The sequence below is a fragment of the Chelonoidis abingdonii genome, chromosome 2 (genome assembly GCF_003597395.2).
Source record: "Chelonoidis abingdonii isolate Lonesome George chromosome 2, CheloAbing_2.0, whole genome shotgun sequence".
Lineage (NCBI taxonomy): Eukaryota > Metazoa > Chordata > Testudines > Testudinidae > Chelonoidis > Chelonoidis abingdonii.
The window spans coordinates 128683588-128707429 of record NC_133770.1 but is presented as its reverse complement, the minus strand read 5'-3'; the positions used below and the strand labels follow the sequence as shown (position 1 = coordinate 128707429).

Here is a 23842-nt window from a genome sequence, read left to right as displayed (position 1 = left end):
TCAGGGGCCTGTCGCCCCGCGGCCCAGGCAAGGCCCTAGCGACCCCATCCCGCGCCCTCACCCCGCCCGCCGCCGGCGCAGCCACCAACGGAACCCGTCCGCGGGTAACGGCCCAAGCAGGCACAGGGCCGCCCGGGCACGGCAAAGGGGGGGGGCGGGCAAGCCCCTTGACCCCGGCGCTGCCATGCGCCAGACACAGCCAGGCTCGTGCGTGGCGGCCCAGGCCCCCCGGCGGCGCCACCCCCCGTCCGAGCCACCGACCTTCGCTCGCCCGCGGCGAAGCAGCTGCAGCGGGGACCTAGGAGCGCGGCTCGGCCTCGGCGAGGTCACGTGAAGAGCGCCGCGCCGCCCACAGCAGGGCCCACACGAGGCGGGGCGGGTTTCTTGCTGCGCTGTCACGTGCTCCACTGCGCCCCCTCCGGGGCAAAGCGCGTTGCGCATGTGCAGCCGCAGCACCAGGTTGCTCGATCACATGGTTGAGTGAAAATGGCAGCGCCCTGCTCGACCTTCCGCGGTTTGTTGTTGCTAAGGCGCCTTGCTCCAGTTCGCGTGGCGGCCGCACCCCCCGGGAGAGGCTGCGGCGCGCGCGTGTCCGCGAGCGGTGAGAGTGTGACGCACACGGGACAGGTAACGTTGCTGTGCCGGGCCGGAGCTGCCCCCGAGCTAAGCCGCCCCGGGTGGGGCCGGTCAGTGCCCCGAGTTACGCGTTTCCGGCCGCGGCACTGAAGCCAGCGGGTTTCCCGGGACTGGGAGCTGTTTGCCGGCTCCGGGGTGTGCGGCTCCTGCGCCGCTCGCATATCTGGATTTCCTGTGTCTTTAATGCAGGTGCGGCCCGTGTTACGGAGTGTCACTTCGCTGCCCCTTCAGCCCCCTTTAACCCGGCGTGTTATGGTAGTCAGAGCAGGGCGCTGCTGGCTTGTGCACAGTACAAATATGTGATTAGGTTTTCTTTGCTGGAGTGTTCAGATCAGTTTTGCACACTAGCCATTCCCCATGGCTATAATACTTGCACCTGCGCTAAGATTAGCTTTTATCAGTGGAGCTGTGGGCTGTCCTCTTTAGGAGGCTCTTCACCTGACGTATCTAATTCACTAGCTGCGGGCATGTTTAAATTTACTGATAGATCAGCAGTGTTGCAATCAATGCAGCGAGTGGTGATTTAGGGGGTCTGGTGAAGACACTAAATCAAGCCATTTTGGTTTTTGAACTCCCTGAGGGCTTGTCTACACTTACCGGGGGATCAATGCATTGGTGATTGATTTAGCAGATCTAGTGAAGATCCCATTGACTTCTGTACTCCACCTGAAGAAGAAGCGCAAGGGGAGTCAATAGGAGAGCGTCTCCAGTCCACATAGGTAGATCTAAGTATGTTGACTTTAGCTATGTTATTCACGTAGCTGAATTTCCATAATTTAGGTCAGTCTCTCCCCATAGTGTAGACATGACCTGGACAGGAGATGCTCCCCCGTCGACAGCGCAGTGTTCTCATGTAACAGAAGTTTCGTAAGTTAAATCAATTTACCGTGGTAGCGTAGACCAGCCCTGAGATTGCACTTTAACTGCCATGCTCTTTACAGCCCCTCACAGTATTTCCGCTCCCCAGAAATACCCCCATGGGTCCCCTCCATATCTCTCCCTTACTTTTTCTACAGGCCCTTAGTAGTATTTCAGCTGTGGATTGGTCACTGAGACTACAGCTTTCACAGTATGTCTCCCCTTCTTTGTATGATTTCCTTCTAACTCTAGTAATTGCCTCCTATCTCTGGTTCACTAGCTGAGGAGTCTCACAGAATTCAAGATAACTACTGCAAATGTTTGATTTGTATGTGGACATATCCGTAGGCATGGCTGAGTGGGCTTCTATGTGAGGATTATGTGATGAGAGTGCAGTCGCATAGGACAATCCCCAGCTGGATTGTTTGCTAAGGACCTGGGGGGCAAATTTTGGGGAGAATGGGTGGATGGGGACACTTCTGGAGAGAGTAGAATACTGTGTGGGGGTGAGCAGAATGGGGAATGACCGGGGCTGGATTAACCTTTTGTGGGGCTGGCACCAAACATATTCATGGGCCCCCATGTAGTCGTTATGAGCCCCTTCTGAATGTAGACCTGGCGCCATTGGCTCTATAGTAAACCCAGTACTGCTGGGATGGGAATGAAAATATTTATTCAGAAGCAAAATAAGATATTTGAAGCCACACTTGATTGATATCCCCGCTCAACCCATAGAGAACAAATTGAGCTAACATCAATATACCCAGAATACTCTTGAATTTGGTTTATTTATGTGGGAGAGAGTTGTTTGTTAGTTTTTTCTTTTTTGTTAAAACACTCAGTGCCTGCTTGGGGCCTGAACACACATGCTTAATTAGCACATTTCTGAGCTATATTAAGCCCAGTTAGTGGAATTGCACCTGCATTTCCTCACCTCCTCCATCCAAAATTATGTTTTAAAAATATATTTTTTGGAAGCTGTATTTTCTGCTTTGGTACAAAAATATTTACAAAACTTTTTTTAAATGTTAGTTTCTTTAGGCTGTTTCTCCCTTTGCCTCACCATCACTCATGACTTAAGGTGAAGAAACATTAAAGTTACTGGGGTGGAGAGTGGGGAGGAAAATTGCTGTTGCCCATCTTTTGCAGGAAGACGGGGCCACTGATGAGAGACACACGCTTTACCGCCAAGGCTACCACAATCCAGGCTCAAGCCTCTCCCCAACATTCACACCTGGGCTTCTCCCCCGCCCCCCATCCGTCCTACTGTTTCCCTCCACATGTAAAACTAAATCTCACCTTCACACAGGGGCTCTTCTCAATCTCCCTGCTACTCCCAGTATACTCCTGGAGTAATTCTGCACCACTGCCCAGGCAGAATTTGCACAGAAATTAATGTTGTGTGTGCAGAATTTCCTTTTCTCCCATAGATATAAGCTGCTGGTGGCCACGAAGGGCTTCTGGATTATACACTATGGGGGGCAGAAGGAGAGAGGAGAAGCATGGGGGTTCTTGATAGCATGCGAGGAACTGGAGCTGCCTGAAGAAAAGAGGTGGCATGCAGGAAACTCCACACAAGCCTGGGACCCAGTATCAGGCTGTTTCTTCCTCTGGATCCCCTGGGCTGTGGAAGGTGCAAGTGTCTGGGTGCAGGGGAGAAGTTGGTAGTTGGCTCTGGGCAGGAGGGGGTGTCTGGTCTGGGAAGGCCCCGCAGCTGGGGTCTGGATGAGGAGGGAGTGTGGGTATCTGGGCTGAGGGAGGTGGGGGGGCTGCACAGCTGGACTCTTGAGGGATGGGGGGCATGTGAGTGTGTGGGCAAGGGGAGCTCAGCAGCTGGGCTGTGAGGGAGTAGGGGGTGTGGGTGTCTGGGATAGGGGGCACCTCATAGCTGGGCTATGCAGGAAGGTAGGATATGAGTGTCTGGGCTGGGAGGGCCTGTAGCTGGGCTCTGTGGGTTGTAGGGCAGAGAAACAAGGAATTTTTGTGTGTCTGTATTGTTAGACATAATTGAAAAGGAACTTGGAAATAATAATTGAAACTGGTGTAATTATACAATGTTGTTTTGAAAAATAAGATGTGGAATTTTGCAGAATTTTAAAATATTGTACACAGAATGTTTAATTTTTCGGTGCAGAATTCCCCCAGGAGTATAACTGCCCACCTGCCCATCCCTACTTTCACCCCAGGGCTGTCACCTTCCTCCTTCCCTCCTACTGTCCCCCCCACCTTCAACCCAGACTCTCCTTTCTGTCCTCCTTCACACCCTGCTTCTCCTAACGCCCCCCCATCACTCCCCCATTGGACCCGGACTCGTCCCTCCCCCCCAAATCGTGCTCTACCACCTCCCCTCCCTGGAGTGCAGAGAGAAATTTCTGGGCATTCTCACTGGCTGGGGGCATGGCAGCCAGCATCGCCCAGTGCTGCTATCATCTAATCATAGAATATCAGGGTTGGAAGGAACCTCAGGAGGTCATCTAGTCCAACCCCCTGCTCAAAGCAGGACCAATCCCCAACTAAATCATCTCAGCCAGGGCTTTGTCAAGCCTGACCTTAAAAACCTCTAAGGAAGGAGATTCCACCACCTCCCTAGGTAACCCAGTCCAGTGCTTCACCACCCTCCTAGTGAAAAAGTTTTTTTCTAATAGCCAACCTAAACCTCCCCCACTGCAACTTGAGACCATTACTCCTTGTTCTGTCATCTGCTCCTACTGAGAACAGTCTACATCCATCTTCTTTGGTACCCCCTTTCAGGTGGTTGAAAGGAGCTATCAGATCTCCCCTCATTCTTCTCTTCTGCAGACTAAACAATCCCATTTTCCTCAGCCTCTCCTCATAAGTCATGTGCTCCAGCCCCCTAATCATTTTTGTTGCCCTCTGCTGGACTCTTTCTAATTTTTCCACATCCTGCTTGTAGTATGGGGCCCAAAACTGGACACAGTACTCCAGATGAGGCCTCGCCAATGTTGAAGAGAGGGGAAAGATTAAGTCCTGCGATCTTCTGTCAATGCCCCTACTTATACAGGCCAAAATGCCGTTAGCCTTCATGACAACAAGGGCACACTGTTGCCTCATATCCAGCTTCTTGTCCACTGTAACCCCTAAATCCTTTTCTGCAGAACTGTTGCCTAGCCATTCTGTCCCTAGTCTGTAGCAGTGCATGGAATTCTTGCGTCCTAAGTGCAGGACTCTGTATTTGTCCTTGTTGAACCTCATCAGGTTTCTTTCCATAGAATATTAGGGTTGGAAGGGACTTAAGAAGGTCATCTAGTCCAACCCCGTGCTCAAAGCAGGACCAGTCCCCAGACAGATTTTTACCCCACTTCCCTAAATGGCCCCCTCAAGGATTGAACTCATAACCCTAGGTTTAGCAGGCCAATAGCTCAAACCACTGAGCTATGCCTCCCCCCAATTTGACCCAAACCTCTAATTTGTTTAGGTCCCTCTGTATACTATCCCTATCCTCCAGCGTATCTACCACTCCTCCCAGTTTAGTGTCATCTGCAAACTTGCTGAGAGTGTAGTCTATGCCATCTTCCAGATCATTAATTAAGATATTAAACAAAACCGGCCCCAGGACCGACCCTTGGGCCACTCTGCTTGATACCAGCTGCCAACTAGACATGGGGCCACTGAACATTGAACCCGATGATCTAGCCAGCTTTCTATCCATCTTATAGTCCATTCATCCATCACATACTTCTTTAACTTGCTGTCAAGAATACTGTGGGAGACCGTATCAAAAGCTTTGCTAAAGTAAAGGAATAACATGTCCACTGCTTTCCCCGCATATACAGAGCCATTTATCTCCTCATAGAAGGCAGTTAGGTTAGTCAGGCATGACTTGCCCTTGGTGAATCCATGCTTACTGTTTCTGATCACTTTCCTCTCCTCAAAGTGCTTCAAAATTGATTCCTTAAGGACCTGCTCCATGATTTTTCCAGGGACTGAGGTGAGGCTGACTGGCCTGTAGTTCCCTGAATCCTCCTCCTTCCCTTTTTTAGAGATGGGCACTACATTAGCCTTTACACTACTCCTGGGGCCCACAGATAACGCTGGTGACACAGATCCAAGGGCCGCGGTGGAATGCAGCAGTGTGTGAACTACAGTTCCCAGCATACCCCGCAACACTGAGTCCCTGTTGCACCTGTGTGCTGTGCTCCCTGGACCGCTGAGCATTTTCAGTGGGTACTGGGAAGTTGCTGACTTTTCACATTGCCAGACTGTGGTTAGGGCCTGTCAAGGTTCCTCCCCCACTCTGAACTTTAGGGTACAGATGTGTGGACCTGCAGGGACACTTCTAAGCTTAATTACAAGCTTAGATCTGTTAACACTGCCACCATCCAGAAGTTTCAGTGTCTGGAACACTTCCTGTCTCCCCAAAACCTTCCCCTTCCTGGGCAGCCTTGAGAAGCTTTTTCACCAAGTTCCTGGTGAACACCGATCCAACTCCTTGGATCTTAACACAAGGAGAATTTAACTATCCCCTCCTCCTTTCCCCCACCAATTCCTGGTGAGTCCAGATCCAATCCCCTTGGATCTTAAAGCAAGGAAGAATCAATCAGGTTCTTAAAAAGAAAGCTTTTAATTAAATGACAGAAATGTAAAAATCATCTCTGTAAATCAGAATGGAAAATACTTTACAGGGTAATCAGATTCATATAGCCCAGAGGAACCCCCTCTAGCCTTAGGTTCAAAGTTACAGCAAACAGAGGTAAAATCCTCTCAGCAAAAAGGAACGTTTACAAGTTGAAAAAACAAAAATAAGACTAACACACCTTGCCTGGCTGTTTCTTACAAGTTTGAAACATGAGAGACTGATTCAGAAAGATTTGGAGAGCCTGGATTGACGTCTGGTCCCTCTTAGTCCCAAGAGCAAACAACTCCCAAAACAAAGAGCACAAACAAAGACTTCCCTCCACCAAGATCTGAAAGTATCTTGTCCCCCCATTGGCCTCTGGTCAGTTGTCAGCCAGGTTTACTGAGCTTCTTAACCCTTAAGGGTTAATGTCTCTTTTACCTATAAACTATCTGTTTATGACAGGGCGGGATTAACCTTTTGTGGGTACCTTAAGTAGTCATTATTGGCCCCTTCAAAGTATGGGCCCGGCACGATAGCACCATTGTAAACCCAGTACTGGGGATGGCTGTAGGGCAGAGAGGCGATTTTCCACTGGCAAACACGAGAGTCACTGTCTGAGGGAGTTGTTGACTCTGACAGGAAATCTCAGAGACCAGTCCCTGGTTTGAAGACTTTATAATAAAAATTAACCTTAAAGTCTACACCGAACTGGTAACATTGCACAGATTTAAATGAAAACTGAATTTGAAGGGGAAAAGCAAGGCTAAAATTGACAATGTGATCACAAGCATCGTACAGACTTAACCTTTGTGCCACTTTTTCTCTCTGCTCTCTGTGTAGAAGGAGACATCTTAATGGGAGATATAGTTTTCATCCCTGCTCAGACTGTAGTCAATTTGACAATGGGTGTTCTGGGGGCAGACGGCAGTATCACAGCTGCTTGTTACCCCCAGAGTCCCTTCTGCCAGAAAGATTGGTAAGAGCTCAGGCTTGTTCTTAGTGTTTCCATTTCCTTCCCCTCACTGTAGCAGCCAGAAAGAGAGGCAGAATTGAGTGCTTTGGTTGTCCCTCAAAATGTACTTGCAAAGCAAAATTTATCTAGTATCTTGAGGTGATGATACAGTGAGATACATACAATACTTCACAGGTACTTTTGTAGGGCAGAGTAAAGAATTGGAGAGTATTAACTATAGAAACAACTAGTAAATTTTAAAATAGGAGTTGATTATTTGAGGAATGTCATAGTCATAGAGTTTAAAGCCAGAAGGGATCATTAGATCATCTAGTTTGACCTCCTTTACATTGTAGGCCACCAACACCATCCAGCACACTAAACCCAACAACCAAAATTAGACCAAAGTATTACAGCTCACAGGAGACTAGGCTATTATGTGCCAGAGGCAGAGAATAGGAGGGACCAAGGCATACCAGGACCTGAGGCCTCCAGAATAGTAGGGAAATGATCTGATAATCCTGATAAATGACCCATACAGTGTACTGGGAGAGAAGCTGAGCCGTAGTTAGGGGGGGGTCTTCTCTGATTAGGGGTCCTATAAAAGTAGCCAGCCAGTCAGGCAGCGGCACAGGAGCCAGCACACAGAGCTGTAAACAGAGGAGTTTGGGTGGGAGTTTGCAGGGGGAATTTGGGGGAAGACTCAGAGAAGCAGGCAGAGGAACAGACAGGCTAGTGAAGGGAATGTGTGATGTTCTGTCAGTTTTTTGGTACTTGGGGATTTGTTTTGCTGTGAGTGGTGGTGTTTTGGTTTGGTTTGTGTTTCCCAGATTTACAGGATTTATGTGGGAAGGCTATGACAGATACAGAGGCAGCAGTGGTAGTGACCCAAGCAGTGGAAGACACAATGAAGATGACTGGATGTGGAAGCTGCGGCATATACATGATCCTGGACGGGGTACCTAAGAAGAGTTTTGTCTGCATGAAGTGCTTCCTGATGGAAGAAACGATCCAAGGATTGGAGATGCAGCTGGAAACAGGTTGAGTTTAGAAGGTGGTTTGAGCAGATGATGGAGCAAAGACATGAGGCGGCTGAAGTGAAAAGCTCAGCCTTGCATATGGAAGCATCACCAAAGAACTCTGATGGGAGACTGCTGGGTGAGGAAAGTGGACAGTGGAGGCATGTGACTAAGAGAACCAGGCAGAGGAAAAGACGGGCCAGTGAAGGAGAAATAGAGTTCAGGAACAGGTTTGTGGAGTTGGAAAATGAAGAAGGGGCACAGCAGGTGGTCACTGAAGGTGAGAGGGCACGGAAGAAGAAAAGAGCAGCTAGTCCTATAGGAAGAGAAGAAGAGTCAATGGAGATGACAACACCAAATATGAGTCCCAGAAGGATACAGAATGTGTTGCAGAAGATTATAAGGGAGAATAGAAATCAAGAGGACTTGCAGCCAGAGGGAGCAGGGGATAGACTGGAGAATCACACCATCACCAGGAAAAGGCAGGTCTACATGATTGGGGACTCCTTACTGAGACGAATAGACGGGCCTGTGACCAGAACTGATTCAGAGAACAGAAGGGTGCGCTGTCTGCCGGGTGCTAAGATGTGGAACTGGATGAGGAATGTGGATGTGGAACTGAAGAGGATCCTAATGGGAGCAGGAAAGAATCCACTGACTGTCCTTCATGTGGGAACAAATGATACAGCTAGATTCTCGCTGTAACATATCAAGAGAGATTATGCCAGACTGGGGAAGACACTTAAGGAAGTCGAGGCCCAGGTGATCTTCAGTGGGATACTGTCTGTTCCTAGAGAAGGGCAACAATGGTGTGACAAGATTATGGCGATCAACAGATGGCTCAGGCAGTAGTGCTATAAGGAGGGCTTTGGGATATATGGCCACTGGGAAGCATTCATGGACAGAGGACTGTTCTCTTGGGATGGACTTCACCTTAGTAGGGAGAAAAATAGACTTCTAGGATGCAGGCTGATTAAGAGAGCTTTAAACTAGGAATTGTGGGGAGATGGTTGGGAAATGTCCAGGTAATCTCCAAGCTGGAATTTAACATTGAGAGGGAAGAAAATAAAGTAAGAAAGGATACAGCTGTGCGTAGGAGAATGGACATAAAGAGGAAGTGTAGATACCAGTCTAATAGGTGATACTGGCAGTAGAATGTCTGGGCCTAATTGGGTAAAGAATGTGAGCAAAGCCAAACAGCAAAAATCAAGATGTTTGTACACCAATGCGAGCAGTCTAGATAACAAAATGGAGGAACTAGAGTTACTGGTGCAGGAAGTGAAACCAGCTATTATAGGGATAACAGAAACACTGTGGAATAGTAGTCATGACTGGAGTACAGGTATTGAAGGGTATATGCTGTTTAGGAAAGACAGAAATGAAGGCAAAAGTGGTGGAGTAGCATTGTATATCAATGATGAGGTAGACTGTAAAGAAATAAGAAGTGATGGAATGGATAAGACAGAGTCTGTCTGGGCAAAAATTACATTTGGGGAAAAACGCTACTAGAGCCTCCCCTAGAATAGTGCTTGGTGTGTGCTACAGACTTCTGGGATCTGATTTGGATATGGATAGAGACCTCTTTAGTATTTTTAATGACGTAAACCCTAATGGGAATTGTGTGATCATGGGAGACTTTAACTTCCCAGAAATGGACTGGAGGACAAGTGCTAGTAATAAAAATAGGGCTCAGATTTTCCTGGATGCAATAGCTGATGGATTCCTTCACAAGTAGTTGAAGAACCAACAAGAGGGGATGCCATTTTAGATTTGGTTTTGGTGAGTAGTTGAGGACCTCATAGAAGAAATGGTTGTAGGGGACAACCTTGGTTCGAAGTGATCATGAGCTAATTCAGTTCAAACTAAATGGAAGGATAAACAAAAATAGATCTGGACTAGGGTTTTTGATTTCAAAAGGCTAACTTTAAAGAAATTAAGGAAATTAGTAAGGGAAGTGGATTGGACTGAAGAACTTGTGGATCTAAAGGTGGAGGAGGCCTGGAATTACTTCAAGTCAAAGTTGCAGAAACTATCAGAAGCCTGCATCCCAAGAAAGGGGAAAAAATTCATAGGCAGGAATTGTAGACCAAGCTGGATGAGCAAGCATCTCAGAGAGGTGATTAAGAAAAAGCAAAAAACCTACAAGAAGTGGAAGATGGGAGGGATTAGCGAGGAAAGCTACCTTATTGAGGTCAGAACATGTAGGGATAAAGTGAGATCGGTCCAACTCTACGTGGCTTTTGGCCTTGCAAAGGGAATTAAAACCAATAGTAAAAGGTTCTATAGCCATATAAATAAAAAGAAAACAAAGAAAGAAGTGGGATCACTAAACACTGAGGATGGAGTGGAGGTTAAGGATAATCTAGGAATGGCCCAATATCTAAACAAATACTTTTCCTCAGTCTTTAATGAGGCTAAGGAGGAGCTTCGGCCTGGTCACACTGGGGCAGGGAGGAGGAGGTTAATCTAAGATATGCAACTTCCGCTACGGGAATAGTGTAGCTGAAGTCGATGTATCTTATTTTGACTTATCTCCCATCCTCACGGCGTGGAAGTAGATATTACCACGTCCGAGGTAGAAGCCAAACTCAAACAGCTTAATGGGACTAAATCGAAGGACCCAGATAATCTTCATTCAAGAATATTAAAGGAATTGGCACATGAAATTGCAAGCCCATTAACAAAAATTTTTAATGAATCTGTAAACTCAGGGGTTGTACTGTATGGTTGGAGAATTGGTAACACAGTTCCTATTTTTAAGAAGGGAAAAAAATGTGATCCAGATAACTACAGGCCTGTTAGTTTGACAACTGTAATATGCAAGGTCTTGGAAAAAAATGTGAAGGAAAAAGTAGTTAAGGACATTGAGGTCAATGGTAATTGGGACAAAATACAACATGGTTTTACAAAAGGTAGATCGTGCCAAACCGACCTGATCTCCTTCTTTGAGAAGGTAACAGATTTCATAGACAAAAGAAACGCAGTGGATCTAATTTACCTCAATTTCAGTAAGCCATTCCCCACATGGGGAATTATTAGCTAAATTGGAAAAGATGTGAATGAATATGAAAATTGAAAGGTGGATAAGGAACTAGTTAAAGGGGAGACTACAATGGGTCATACTGATAGGTGAACTTTCAGGCTGGAGGGAGGTTGCTAGTAGAGTTCCTCAGGGATCAGTTTTGGGACCAATCTTGTTTAATCTTTTCATTACTGACCTTGGCACAAAAAGTGGGAATGTGCTAATAAAGTTTGTCAGTGACACAAAGCTGGGAGGTATTGCCAATACAGAGAAGGACCAGGATATCTACAGTCAGATTGGATGACCTTGTAAACTGGAGTAATAGTAATAGGATGAAATTTAAGTTAGTGAAAAGTGCAAGGTCATGCATTTAGGGATTAATAACAAGAATATTTGTTATAAAGTGGGGAGGCATCAGTTGGAAGTAACAGAGGAGGAGAAGGACCTCGGAGTCTTGGTTGATCACAGGATGACTATGAGCCGCCAATGTGATATGGCCATGAAAAAAGCTAATGCAATCTTGGGATGCATCACACGAGGTATTTCTAGTAGCGATAAGGAGGTGTTAATACCATTATACAAGGCACTGGTGGCACCTCATCTGAAATACTGCGGGTGAAGTTCTGGTCTCTCATGTTTAAGAAGGATGAATTCAAACTGGAACACGTACAGAGAAGGACTACTAGGATGATCCGAGGAATGGAAAACCAGTCTTATGAAACGAGATTGAAAGAGCTTGGCTTGTTTAGCCCAACCAAAAGAAGGCTGAGGGGAGATATGATTGCTCTCTCTAAATATATCAGAGGGATAAATACAAGGGAAAGAGAGGAATTATTTAAGCTCAGCACCAATGTGGACTCAAGAACAAATGGATATAACTGGGCCATCAGGAAGTTTAGACTTGAAATTAGATGAAGGTTTCTAACCATCAGAGGAGTGAAGTTCTGAAACAGCCTTCCAAAGGGAGCAGTGGGGGCAAAACACATATTTGGCTTCAAGACTAAGCTTGATAAGTTTATGGAGGGGATGGTGTGATGGGATAGCCTAATTTTGGCAATTAATTAATGTTAAATATGCCCAATGGCCTGTAATAGGATGTTAGATGGGTTGGAATCTGAGTTACTACAGAGAATTCTTTCCTGGGTGTCTGGCTGGTGAGTCTTGCCCACCTGCTCAGGGTTTAGCTGGTTGCCATATTTGGGTTCGGGAAGGAATTTTCCTCTAGGACAGATTGACAGAGTCCCTGGGGGTTTTTCACCTTCCTCTGCAGCGTGGGACACAGGTCACTTGCTGGAGGATTCTCTGCACTTTGAAGTCTTTAAACCATGACTTGAGGACTTAGTAGCTCAGACATAGGTCAGGGGTTTGATACAGGAATGGGTGGGTGAAATTCTGTGGCCTGCATTGTGCACACTGTGAGTGTGATCTGGGATAAAATTCCTTCCTGAGCTCACATATGGTTAGATCTTCAGTGCATGAGTACCTGAGAGAGTAAATGCTCAGTGCCACTTCAGAGCCTTGGCCCAGCCCACCAGTGTCTCATTTCCAGCTGTGGCCATCCCTGATGTTTTCGAGGACTGAGATTTAAAAAAAAAAACAACCCAGTACATTGAAGGGGGTGGGTAGTGGGATCCTTCCCTGAACACCTGCCGGTAGCCAGCTGAAACCTTGAAATAATAAGTCACCATGACCAGATCATGTTCTCCCAAGAGTTCTGAAGGAAATATGAAATGGCAGAACTACTAATTGTAGTATGTAACCTGTCATTTAAATCAGCTTCTGTACCAAATGACAGAAGGATAGCTAATGTAAACGAATGTTTAAGAAAGGTTCCAAAGGTGATCTTGGTGATTACAGAACAGGCCAGTAAGCCTAACTTCAGTACCAGGTAAATTGGTTGACACTATAATAAAGAACAGAATTATTAGACACATAGATTAACATATGTTGGGGAAGAGTCAACATGGCTTTTGTAGAGGGAAATCGTGCCTCACCAATCTATTAGAATTCTTTGGGGGGGGTCAACAAACATGTGGACAAGGGTAATCCAGTAGATATAGTGTACTAGGACTTTCAGAAAGGCTTTGATAAAGTCCCTCACCAAAGACTTTTCAGCAAAGTAGGCAGTCATGGGATAAGAGGGGACATCCTCTCGTGGATCAATAAATGGTTGAAAGATAGGACACACAGGGTAGGAATAAATGGTCAGTTTTAACAGTGGAAATAGTAAATAGTGATATCACCCAGGGATCTGTACTAGGACCAGTACTGTTCAATATATTAATAATTGATCTGGAAAAGGGGGCAGACAGTGAGGAGGCAAAATTTGCAGATGAGACTCAAGATAGTTAAGTCCAATGTAGACTGCAAAGAGTTGCAAAGGGATAGATCGATGGCTGATAGGTCCATCAGTGTCTTTTTAGCTGAGAGAGTAAGGGATACAACAGCATGCTCTGAGTGTCCCTAGCCTCTGATTACCAGAGTGGATGACAATGATTGCGTATTCCATTCATTCCCACTGAAGCACCTGGCTTTGGCTGCTTTCAGAAGATAGAAAGGCTAGATGGACCATTAGTCAAACTCAGTGTGGCTGTTCTTATGTTCTAAATTGTATCATTTGCCCATTTGAAATATTTTGTGGGAAGTGATAACTCTGCCCTCAATCTCTATCCTCAAGATGACAATGAGCTTGAAGCCCAGAAAGTCAATTTCACTTTTCTTTTGAACTACCAGCAGATTGTTGTTGTACTTTAAATATTCATATCCCTTAGTCATGGTAACTACTTTCTAATTAAGATGCAACTTATTTTGTATTTTAGGTTTATGAAGAAAATGACTACAGGAAGGTTCGATTTGTTGCTCGACAAAAGGAGGTAAAACACATAGTATCTAGACTCTTCAGGATATGATTTTAATTTTCTTGGGTAATGATGCCTTAAATATTTAGGTTTATCAGAATAAATATTTTTAATGTCCACAATTTTTAAAATTTGTTACAAAGTAGAAATGAAAGATCTGTTTTGCGCTGTCTTTGAACAAGTTGCTCATCCAGACTCTCGCTGATGTGTACTTCTTTGCTTTGATGTCAGACTGCTTAAATACTCCTCTGTTCCACAGCTTTGATCTAGGAGGTTGTCTACATGTGGAGTTATTCAGGAACAAGGCTCTCTTATTTTGGAAAAAGTGTATCCACATATGTAATTATCTGGAATAGTAGCATGACTAGACAAACCTTAAATGTGTATTTACTAATGCCTACTCCCTCAAATATTGTTACTCTGGAGAATTTCCCCTTAAACTTTTTATAACTTGTATATATTAGTCACTAAATTTCAGTTAATAACAGTACCTTTTATTCCATCTACTCAGTGAAGATCAAATTCTGCCAAACTGTCTTAAATCCATAGATTAAAAGTAATCAAGCGATTAGATATTTATACATAGTTGTTATTCGAATTGTGGTAGCACTTACATTCCCCTATTGTTCTAGGTGAAGTAAAAATACATAATGAGAGAGTTACCACATTCCATACAGAATTTTAGTACTATATTACTGTTTGACTCTCCTTTAATAATGAATGATCTTTCTGTGGAAGCTGACTTTGTCTTGATCTTTCCAGCAGCAGTTCCAAATAGAGCAATAATAGTACTCTATTATAGCAGAGGAGTGGTCACGATTTGCTTAGTTAAAATTACATAACATTTTCTGTTATAACTGACTTTTCAGTTGGTTGAAAACTTCCTATGCTTTGGCTGAGCCTAGAGGCTATCTTGTTTTTGTAAAGTTTAGCAAGAATGTTTCATCTGTTTTTCTGAGCATGACAAGATTGGTGAAAGAATTGGAAAACGTACCTTATTACTCAAAGAACTGTTGAGCTAATGAGTAAATTTGTAGGTTCAATTATCACAACTGTAAAAAGTGAGTGTAAGTTCATGAGATGTCACAATAACCTGTAACAACAAATATTAATGTGAAGAGGTGCAAAAGTGAGACAGACTGAATTAGTCCAAACCAAAAAGTCTCCTGATATGACTCAAGGACTGTGTTAAGATCATGCCTGGTAACAAGAGAAGTGTAGAACCAGAATTGCTGTGTATAAAACTGGGTCTAATTGGTGGACAAAATAATGAGGGGATGGGCTATTCCACCTATCATTCCCTTTGGGGGTCCTTAAAGAAAGCTTGTGGGAGAAAAATTGATTACTGAAACGACATTCACCATCATGGCTGCCATCCTCCCTCCCTTTGGTCTCCTTGGACTCAAGATTAGGATGAAGACAGTCCAGAGAGAGATCCTGAGCAGACCAGGCCAGGAAGAAAGAATCAAATAACATTGCTACCTCCACTGGCTTAGGCTGAATCCCAAATACCACCTGAGATGTGAGACTCTTTCTCACCCTCACCCCACTTGTCTTCTTTTTCCTTCCCTACCTGATTTCTTCTCTATTACTATTCTTTTCCCATCTCTTTAAAAAGAGTTTGGCTTAGTCTGCTAAGAATGTATTTTACAACACTGCTATAAGACTGTGACGAGCAAGAGGCAGCTAAAAGTGATGCCTTAAATAGCCTGATTCTTGTATGAGTTTGCCAGGCCTGAGAGTGGCTGATAAGACTGTGCTGTGCCTGTGTTTCTCCAGCAGTAAGGTTGCAAGTGAAAGTCAACACCAGAGAGACAAGCTGCAGCTTCTATCTTTGAGGTTCTCTTTCTCTCCCCTTGTGTGTATGTTTCTTGTTTTGTTGTCTTAGGAAACAGGATTCAATTTAACAACAACAGCAATGACAACAGCTCCAGCCTATCTCTACTAAATTCTTATTTCCCCAAAAGGAGAGTTATTACTATCTTTAATACCACCTAAAAGATTGTCAAATAAGGATTTTTTTTCCTTCTTAAAAAGTGTCCAGCTAAAGGGAACAAGGGGGCATGTAAAAATGAAAGTCGTTTTTAATACTTTACTTTGACTGTTTTCCTACTTTTCTGTATCTTTAATAAAAAGTTAGGAGTTTGAATAGTCTGTTTGCCATGGTTCTAAGCAGGCTGAGGTCTCTGTATGCCAAATCTCCAACCTGGTTTAAAAGTGTTTAATGTTGGACAGTGATTGGATTGTATTGACACCTTCAACTGTTTGGGCTCATATATTCCATCTAAATTAATGTAACGGTGCTCAGTCTCTTTAATTTAACAAACAGATACATATAATTCATGTAGTAAGCATAAGAAGCAATTCATTAATGCTATTAGACTAGGAAAGGGGGAAAAAATTGAAATATCCAGCAAGGGCAAGTATAACTGAGATCAGTTGCTCTATTTGTCCATGTTTGTCAGGTTAAAATATTATTACAGTGCATTATAATAAGTCATTCATAATAACATACTAACCTAACTCATATTTGTGGCACTGTGTGCCTCAGAACAGCATCCTGGAACCCCCATATTCAGAACTGTCATATAATTATATGTTTTGACGAAGTATGCCTAATGAGATAGCATTTTAAAAATTTTGATCTGTTGAACATTAATGTATTGTTGGATTGTATAGGTTATTATGATATGTGAAGTTATGAATTTCTGCTATATGTATGTTGAAATACGTTGTGAGGTTGGGAACACTCACAACCAGCCTTTCGTGTACAACAATGGAGCAGCCAGATGAGCTAATGGCCCTTTAAAAGGAATCCACACTCAGAATGATTATCCTAGGAATTGTATACAATGGAGACTTCTCAGAGAGAGCACGTAGACAATGGAGAATGCATGACCAATGGCGGTGGACCTCTATGTCAGGAGCAAAGATCTTTCCAGCAAGCTGGAAGAAACTGTAACAGAGGGAAAGTGACATCATCACTTGGCCTTGTCATAGCTTCCTACTCAGATTTGAACCTTAGCGTTCATAAACTGAGAAGCTAGCATGAAACCTTCTAAGCTTTTCCTACTTAGATCTGATCTCGTTGCCGCCATCCAAAATTTCCAGGGTTTTGGCGCCCCTCTGGTTCTCCCAAACCTTCCCTGGGGGACCCAAGACTCAGAAACCCTGAGCCACAACAAAAGGGAAATAACCCACTTCCCTTCCCTCTTCTTCTCCCACCCAGACTTTCTCTCTGGGCTAACCTGGGTAGTATAGTAATGATGCAGTTATCCTTACATCACAATACCAAGAAGCATGTCTCCGCTATTTCCCAAAGAGACAACCACATATACAAAAACAGAAAAGATTATCTATCTCCCCGTAGTTTCTCCGCCCTTGCGGACTAGGAGAGTAAACCACAGAGCTAGTGTTTCCCCTCCCCCCTGTCTTTCCTTTCTCACTTAACAGAGAGAAAACTCAAACAGGTTTTAAAAGAAGCAAAAAGAATCAAATTATTCTCTGTATGAAGATGACAATACAGGGCTATGCTTTATAAGAAATATGAATAAACAGTCTGATTCATAAAAAAGATATCCATATGAACACCATTCCAGCAAGTTACACAACTCTGTAAATACCCCAAACAACATAAAAGCATATTGTTTTTCTACCTGTACTTACAAGTGGGAACAGAAGATTAGAAAGAAAAAAGCTTCTCATAGCTGAGAGAAAACAAAAGACTCAGAGTCCAAAAATTCCTCCCTGACTTTGAAAAATCCAGTTTACTGATGGTCCTCTGGTCAGGTGTTTGGTTCCCTTTGTTAACCCTTTACAGGTAAAAGAAACATTAACCCTTAGCTATCTATTTATGACAGGCCTCACTCCCCCCACAACTCAACATCTAGAAACACATCTAGAGGACAAAGACTGGAAGGGGGAAGGTGTTCCTGAGCAGGAGAGGAATTCCAGCCTGTGTATTGGAGCTCTGTTAACTGTCTTGTACTATCTATCAAGATGAGATTCCGCTTGATTCAAATCCTATTTAGATTATAAAACTTAGATTGTGTGCTTATTTTTATTTTCTTTGGTAACCATCTCTGTTCTTTATGCCTACCACCTATAATCACTTAAAATCTATCTGTAGTTAATAAACTTGTTTTATGTTTTACCTAAAACAGTATTTTGTTTGAAGAGCTTGGGAAACCTCAGCTCAGGAACAAAAACTGGTGCTGCATGTCATCTCCACATTGAGCAGCGACGGACTGGATTATAAATGTATTCTGGTCAGGCTAGTACAGCTCGGGAATAAAGTTGGGAAGCTGGGGGAATTGGCTGGAGCCTCTCTATTGTTAATTCATGAGTGGCTTGGAGAAGCATTCATGTAACTCAGCTGGTTATGTCCGTGCCTGTGGATGTCTTTGTTAAATGCAGTACCTATCAGAGGTTTGCAGCTTGTCACAGCTACACAAGGTGAAAGGGAATCCAGTTTGGTGGGACAGAGGGCTCCCAGTTTCAGGTTGCACCCCTGGAAAACCTGTCACATAGTCTAAGCCAAAGAATATTAAAATTGCAAAATGAGGAACTTCACTGGTAGTAAATCTGAAATCAAGGTAGCCTTGTAACCTTAATTCTCACCACCCCATGCATGTGCATTATGTTACTATCCTTAATTACTTGATCACTTACTGTTTTTTCCATATGCTCCATGCAGGTTGAACAGTACATGAGGCATAGTTGTGTAGGCAAAGGAAATTGTTGGGCATTGACTATGTCAGAGAGATGGGTTCTATTCCTGCCTTTGCATCAGCTATACTTCAGAGCCATATTTCCTTCTGTGCTCCCTATCGCCTGTTATATGGAAGAGGCAGGACTTCCTCCATGCCCACTTTCACAGTTTCCTAAGCCCTCCCACGTTAACTGAAGTTCCACCTAACTTGTGCACATATGCATAATGCCAATGAGATTCTGAGACTCTGTCTCAGCAAAGTTTCTGTATTTGTGGTTATTTGATTGTTTTAAAGTTTCATATTTTAAAATGCAATCTAATTTTTGCATGTGTGTATTTGTTGGTAAATAGCTAAATCTTGTTTTGAGGCCATGCTAAAGCTTGGTTCGAAATGGAAATTATTGATTAACTTCTTTAGTTACCAAAACATTCAGTCTGGATAATTGATATGATTAGCTACATGAATTTTCAAATCTTGTATTAAAGAATTTATCTCCCTTTTGGTCTGTGAGATCAAAGTTAAAGCCTATTTGCTGTTCAGGAGATACTATGTGTATAAAAATATGAATTAATTGTGTTAAATTCTATATTTGCTCATTTGAACTTATTAAAGTCAGTGTATGTTGTGTTCAGATTTGAGAGCAGAATTTGTTCCTTGGTATAAAAACAGAGTTCACACTCTAATTAGAAATGTGTGTAATCAAAGGTAAGTGGGCTGAGTCTTTGAAGAGTATACACAGTGGATTTGGGAAAGCCTGGACAGATAGGTTTGTGACAAGACCATATTTTAATGCAGTTGAGTAGATCTAAAGTTATTTTTGAACTCTGTTTGCTTCAAGTTGAGGTAATTGTTATTTTAAATGTCTATAAGCTATTTATAAAATACAAAGTTTCTGTTTCAGCTATATTCTGTTAAAGGAGTTCCTGTGCACGTCAGAGTTCACTATATTAAAAAATCCCAATCTTTTTCCTAACATGAAGGAGTTTAAACTGCTACTTTTCTACTAAAGCAAGGAAATTTACCTATAGTTTGGTAGAAATTAGATAAGCTTTGCTTAATATTTAGTATATTTTTAGTATTTAGTTTGTTCCCTTAAACAATCACCTTTGGTTATCTGTTCAATATTTAATAATGCTTCTTTTAAAAATTACTATGCAGAATTTGGTTTCTGAGGTACTCAGATGGTGATCTTCTGATGTGTGTCTTAGTGCAATGAACCTCAGGAAAAATCTTTACTCTTGTTCTGTTATTGCAGGTGAACGAGACCTTTGCTATTGACTTAATTGCAGAGCAGCCTGTGAATAAAGTTGAAAGCCGAGTGGTATCATGTGATGGTGGTGGTGGAGCCCTGGGACATCCTAAAGTGTACATAAATTTGGTAACAGAACTTTAATCTCTTTTGCAATCCCCTGTATCACATGTAGTATATTTTATTTACTAATTTATTTATGGTAGGTAAAATCACTCTTTTGATGTTTTGGCTTAGTGAGTTGCAAAGGAGGAAGTGACTGTCACTTTTATTATTTCTATAATAACATAGGTGTGCATGGCTAAACAGATAGGGATAAGGTTTTCTGCTCAGAAGAGTTTACAGTCTTAAATGACTGAACATGACGCTTATCTCAAATCCATTGAAATTAACAGGATCTTTCTGTTAACCTCAGTAGGTTTTAGATTAGATCCGGGAAGAGGAAGTGGAAGGAATGGCGTGATCAAACAAAGGCATAGTGGAAAGTGAGCTAGGGAAAGATCAGCTAGGAACAAATAATGTCATGCCTTATAAACAAAAAGTAGGAATTTTGATTGGGACATTTCTGTCCTAAATATCTGTGCAGATTTATGATAGTCTCTCTCTTTTTCAAAGCAAGTTTTTTCTTAGATATGCTTTAATTTAAAAAAAAAAATCAGTTTAGTACTTGTATAAAATGCTGGTTTGACAGTTTTGAAGATGAAAATCCTTTATATATCCTAAGAGAGCGTGTGCAGTATGAACTTCTCCTCGCTATCTTGCTGTTCATAAGTCCTGACAGTTTCCGGGATGCTACCCTGCCAGTGCATCTCATTTTAGAGAAACCGTTTCTAAGTGTAAGTAGGATGGATTACTGGTGGCCTGGTAGCATGTTGGGTGCTCGCCACACACACAAGAGATGGTCCTTGATTAAGAGTTCACAATCTGAGTTTAAAATCTTTATCTCTGTGTCCACTTGGTTTCTGGCTAAGATGACCATCAAGAACTCTTTTTTAAAAAAAAGTTATTTGGTGGTTTTATTTGGTGTCAGCATTGTTGTGATTTTTCCCAATATGGAAAAACTCCATATGTTTTATGAAGAAAATGTATGATTCATTTTATAAGTATATTTATTACTCACATATGGAAAGGCTCAATTAGATCTAAAATTGAAAAGTTTGTGATTCTATAAATGAAACTAAATAATAGAATCCACAGTCTATAAGAAATATCTCTTAGATATGGTGTGAAAGATTGAGATGTTTTTACCAACTAAATTGCTATTTTAGTTTCCAGCCCATTATGTAGCTTTGGACTAACTAATGTGAGTGTGCTGAAAACTTTCTCAATGGATGTGGAGCTGAATGGACAGATATTTTAATTCACAGTTCTGAATTAAGTTGTCTTTTCTTCTGTGACTTAACTTTCACAATTTCTCACTGTTTGTTTCAGTTCAGTGCAATAAATCACCTTTATAAATATATATTTGGGTAGTAATCTGATCTTCGGTTCTAATGGTGGAAAATTATTTTAGTTTCTGTATTTTTCCTCTTTTTCTTCACTTGAAATATCTGATAGTGGATCTGAGCGTTAAATCAATCTGGAGGAAATATCCAAGGAAAAGTTCATCAGTCCCTTTTATTTAATTGCTAGTTAGCATAAAAGATTGGCATGTTTTTCTCAAGTTGAAGTCTTTGCTTGTCACTTATTTTTGTGGCACAATCACTGATGTTGATTTTTGCCATTTGTGGGGGCTGCTAAAGATGAACAGAGACTGCTCCTGAATGAACTTGATGTTGAAGAGCACCTGGAAAGCCAATAACAAATGCTTAGCTCTTACGGTAGCTTATGTTTTGAGGATGAGAATGTTTTATGGTCTGAGTTGAGTAGACAAACTAATTCTGTCTTGGCTCTAAACAAACAAACATCCATCAATTTTCTGCACTTTGAGATGAGCTCTCAAGGTCCTTTCCAGTCCTATGATTTTATAAATGCTTTTTATATTGTTACTTAACAACTCTTGGCTATATTTGCCTGGACTTTTCACAGTAATCTTATTCTTCTTCCAAAGTTCCCCTTTAGGATGTCCCTCAGAGCTCAGCCTCTGAACTTTCCTTTTCTTTGCCAGCTACACTATAGGACTGTGCAATTGTCCAAACTCCCAGTGTAGACATGTCTTAAGAGAGTTACTGTCTACTATTTTGAATAATCAACATATAATGTTTGTTAAATTCCAATCAGTGACATCTGTGCAAACCCAGTGAAGTTACTTTTTGAGGTAACTTTGGAACTTGTGGGGTTGCACAGGTGTCAGAGGGTCCAATTTGGCTTGAGAAACCTTTTACTGTTGATATACTGATAGAAATAACAGCTTGATTTTCAGATCCCACTTTGAGCTTATAGAGCTGGCATTTTTAAAAGGAGGAGAGAAAAAACTTGGAAATTGGGCATGATATGGAAGTCAAACATGATCCTCTCAATGCCACTTCTAGTCAAATTTCAGTATAGATACCACAATTGAAATATGTAAAGTTAACTATTATATTTGAATCAGGATGGTAGTCATTTTAGGAAGAAGATAGGTAAATATACAGGTAATTTAATGAAGTGCAATTTTTAAAATCTACAATAGTAAAATAAAATTATACTTGACAAGTCTTATATTTTTTATTGAGATGTTTTCTTTTTGCAGGACAAAGATACAAAAACTGGAACATGTGGTTACTGTGGACTTCAGTTTAAACAGAAACATCACCACTGAAAGATCATCCCTTCATGCCCTGCAGAATTCTGTCAGAATTTCAGTGTTAAAATATTAACAATAAATGAAATTTAAAAGCTCAGAGCCTTTATATTTGTTTTAAAAAAATATCTTGCCCAAATATATTTCCATAAATTAAAGTTTCCATAGATTAAAACTTGAAAAACCAAGGGCTCATCTACATGATGAGGTAATGCACCCTGCAGGTTTGGGGGGTGATTTTTATAGAGCATTAACTTGTTGCATATTAATTGGTCCGTGTAGACTCTCCTGATGCACAGTAAAGTTTCCCTAGTGCTCTTTAATGTAGTGCATAGTAGTACGGTGAGGCTTTCTTGAGAACTTTTAGTGTGCACCAGCAGAGTCTACATCATGGGAAGACCGTGGGCCGAATCTAAATCACCGGATGCTTTTGAACAGACCCCAAAATCTTTTTATTTACCTATTAATATTATTGTTGTGGTTTTTGTAGTATTTTCTCTGGAATATGGATCTTGACTATACCTTGACCAAGAAATTTGGACCTTAACAAAAATATTTAATAGACTACCCTAGGTCTACGTGGACCAATTAATGCACAACACATTAGTGTGCTTTTAGAAATCCAAGCCCCGTAGTGCACATTATCCTACTGTGTAGACAGCCCTAAGTGTGCTTTGAGAGATGAATGTAAAGAAGTTTTGAGGTAGAAATTCTAATATCAGTTTGTTCATAGAATAGACCTGGTGCCCTGTTATACTTTTACCATCTGGGATGCATCTTAGTAAAAGGTCTTTGACTTGGAACTGATGCTGAAATCAAATGGAAATGGAAATCTGATACTCTTTCCCTTCTGATACGTTAAATATGTATAATTTATTTTCAAGCCTGAATTAGACCTTTTCAGATTAGAGGATATGAGGTTTGATAATTCTAGGCATTTGTCTCTTGGCTTCATTATTACTCCTGTTCATAGAATGATCACTGTGTGCCATTTCTCTGCTGATATAAATAACTAACTAAATTGAAATCCATTTGCTCTTTTGTTGTGTGGGATAGAGATTTCTCATTTTCAAAGCTAGAAGTTATGGCTGACTCGAACGGGATATAATAATTGGCTATATTTCTCAACCATCTTGAAAACATCACAAAATGTCTAAAGTACAATGAAAAGGTTTGACCGCACTTAAATTCTCTTCATAAATATGAAAAACAAACTTTCAAAGTTTTTCAGAAAG

The 23842-nt window shown here is 42.1% G+C and overlaps 1 protein-coding gene and 1 long non-coding RNA gene across 2 annotated transcripts; both read left to right on the top strand.

Moving 5' to 3' along the window:
• The first annotated feature begins 443 nt into the window (after positions 1-443).
• On the top strand, positions 444-22707 carry NDUFS6 (NADH:ubiquinone oxidoreductase subunit S6). The gene is made up of 4 exons (XM_032780560.2): positions 444-627; positions 13886-13939; positions 19892-20014; positions 22557-22707. Exons 1-4 carry the CDS (start codon positions 487-489, stop codon positions 22623-22625), a joined length of 387 nt encoding a protein of 128 aa, XP_032636451.1. The 5' UTR covers positions 444-486; the 3' UTR covers positions 22626-22707.
• Positions 6678-9094, top strand: LOC142046348 (uncharacterized). Its single transcript, XR_012655268.1, has 2 exons — positions 6678-7049; positions 7856-9094. It is a non-coding gene; the product is annotated as an uncharacterized LOC142046348 (long non-coding RNA).
• Positions 22708-23842: the final 1135 nt, after the last annotated feature.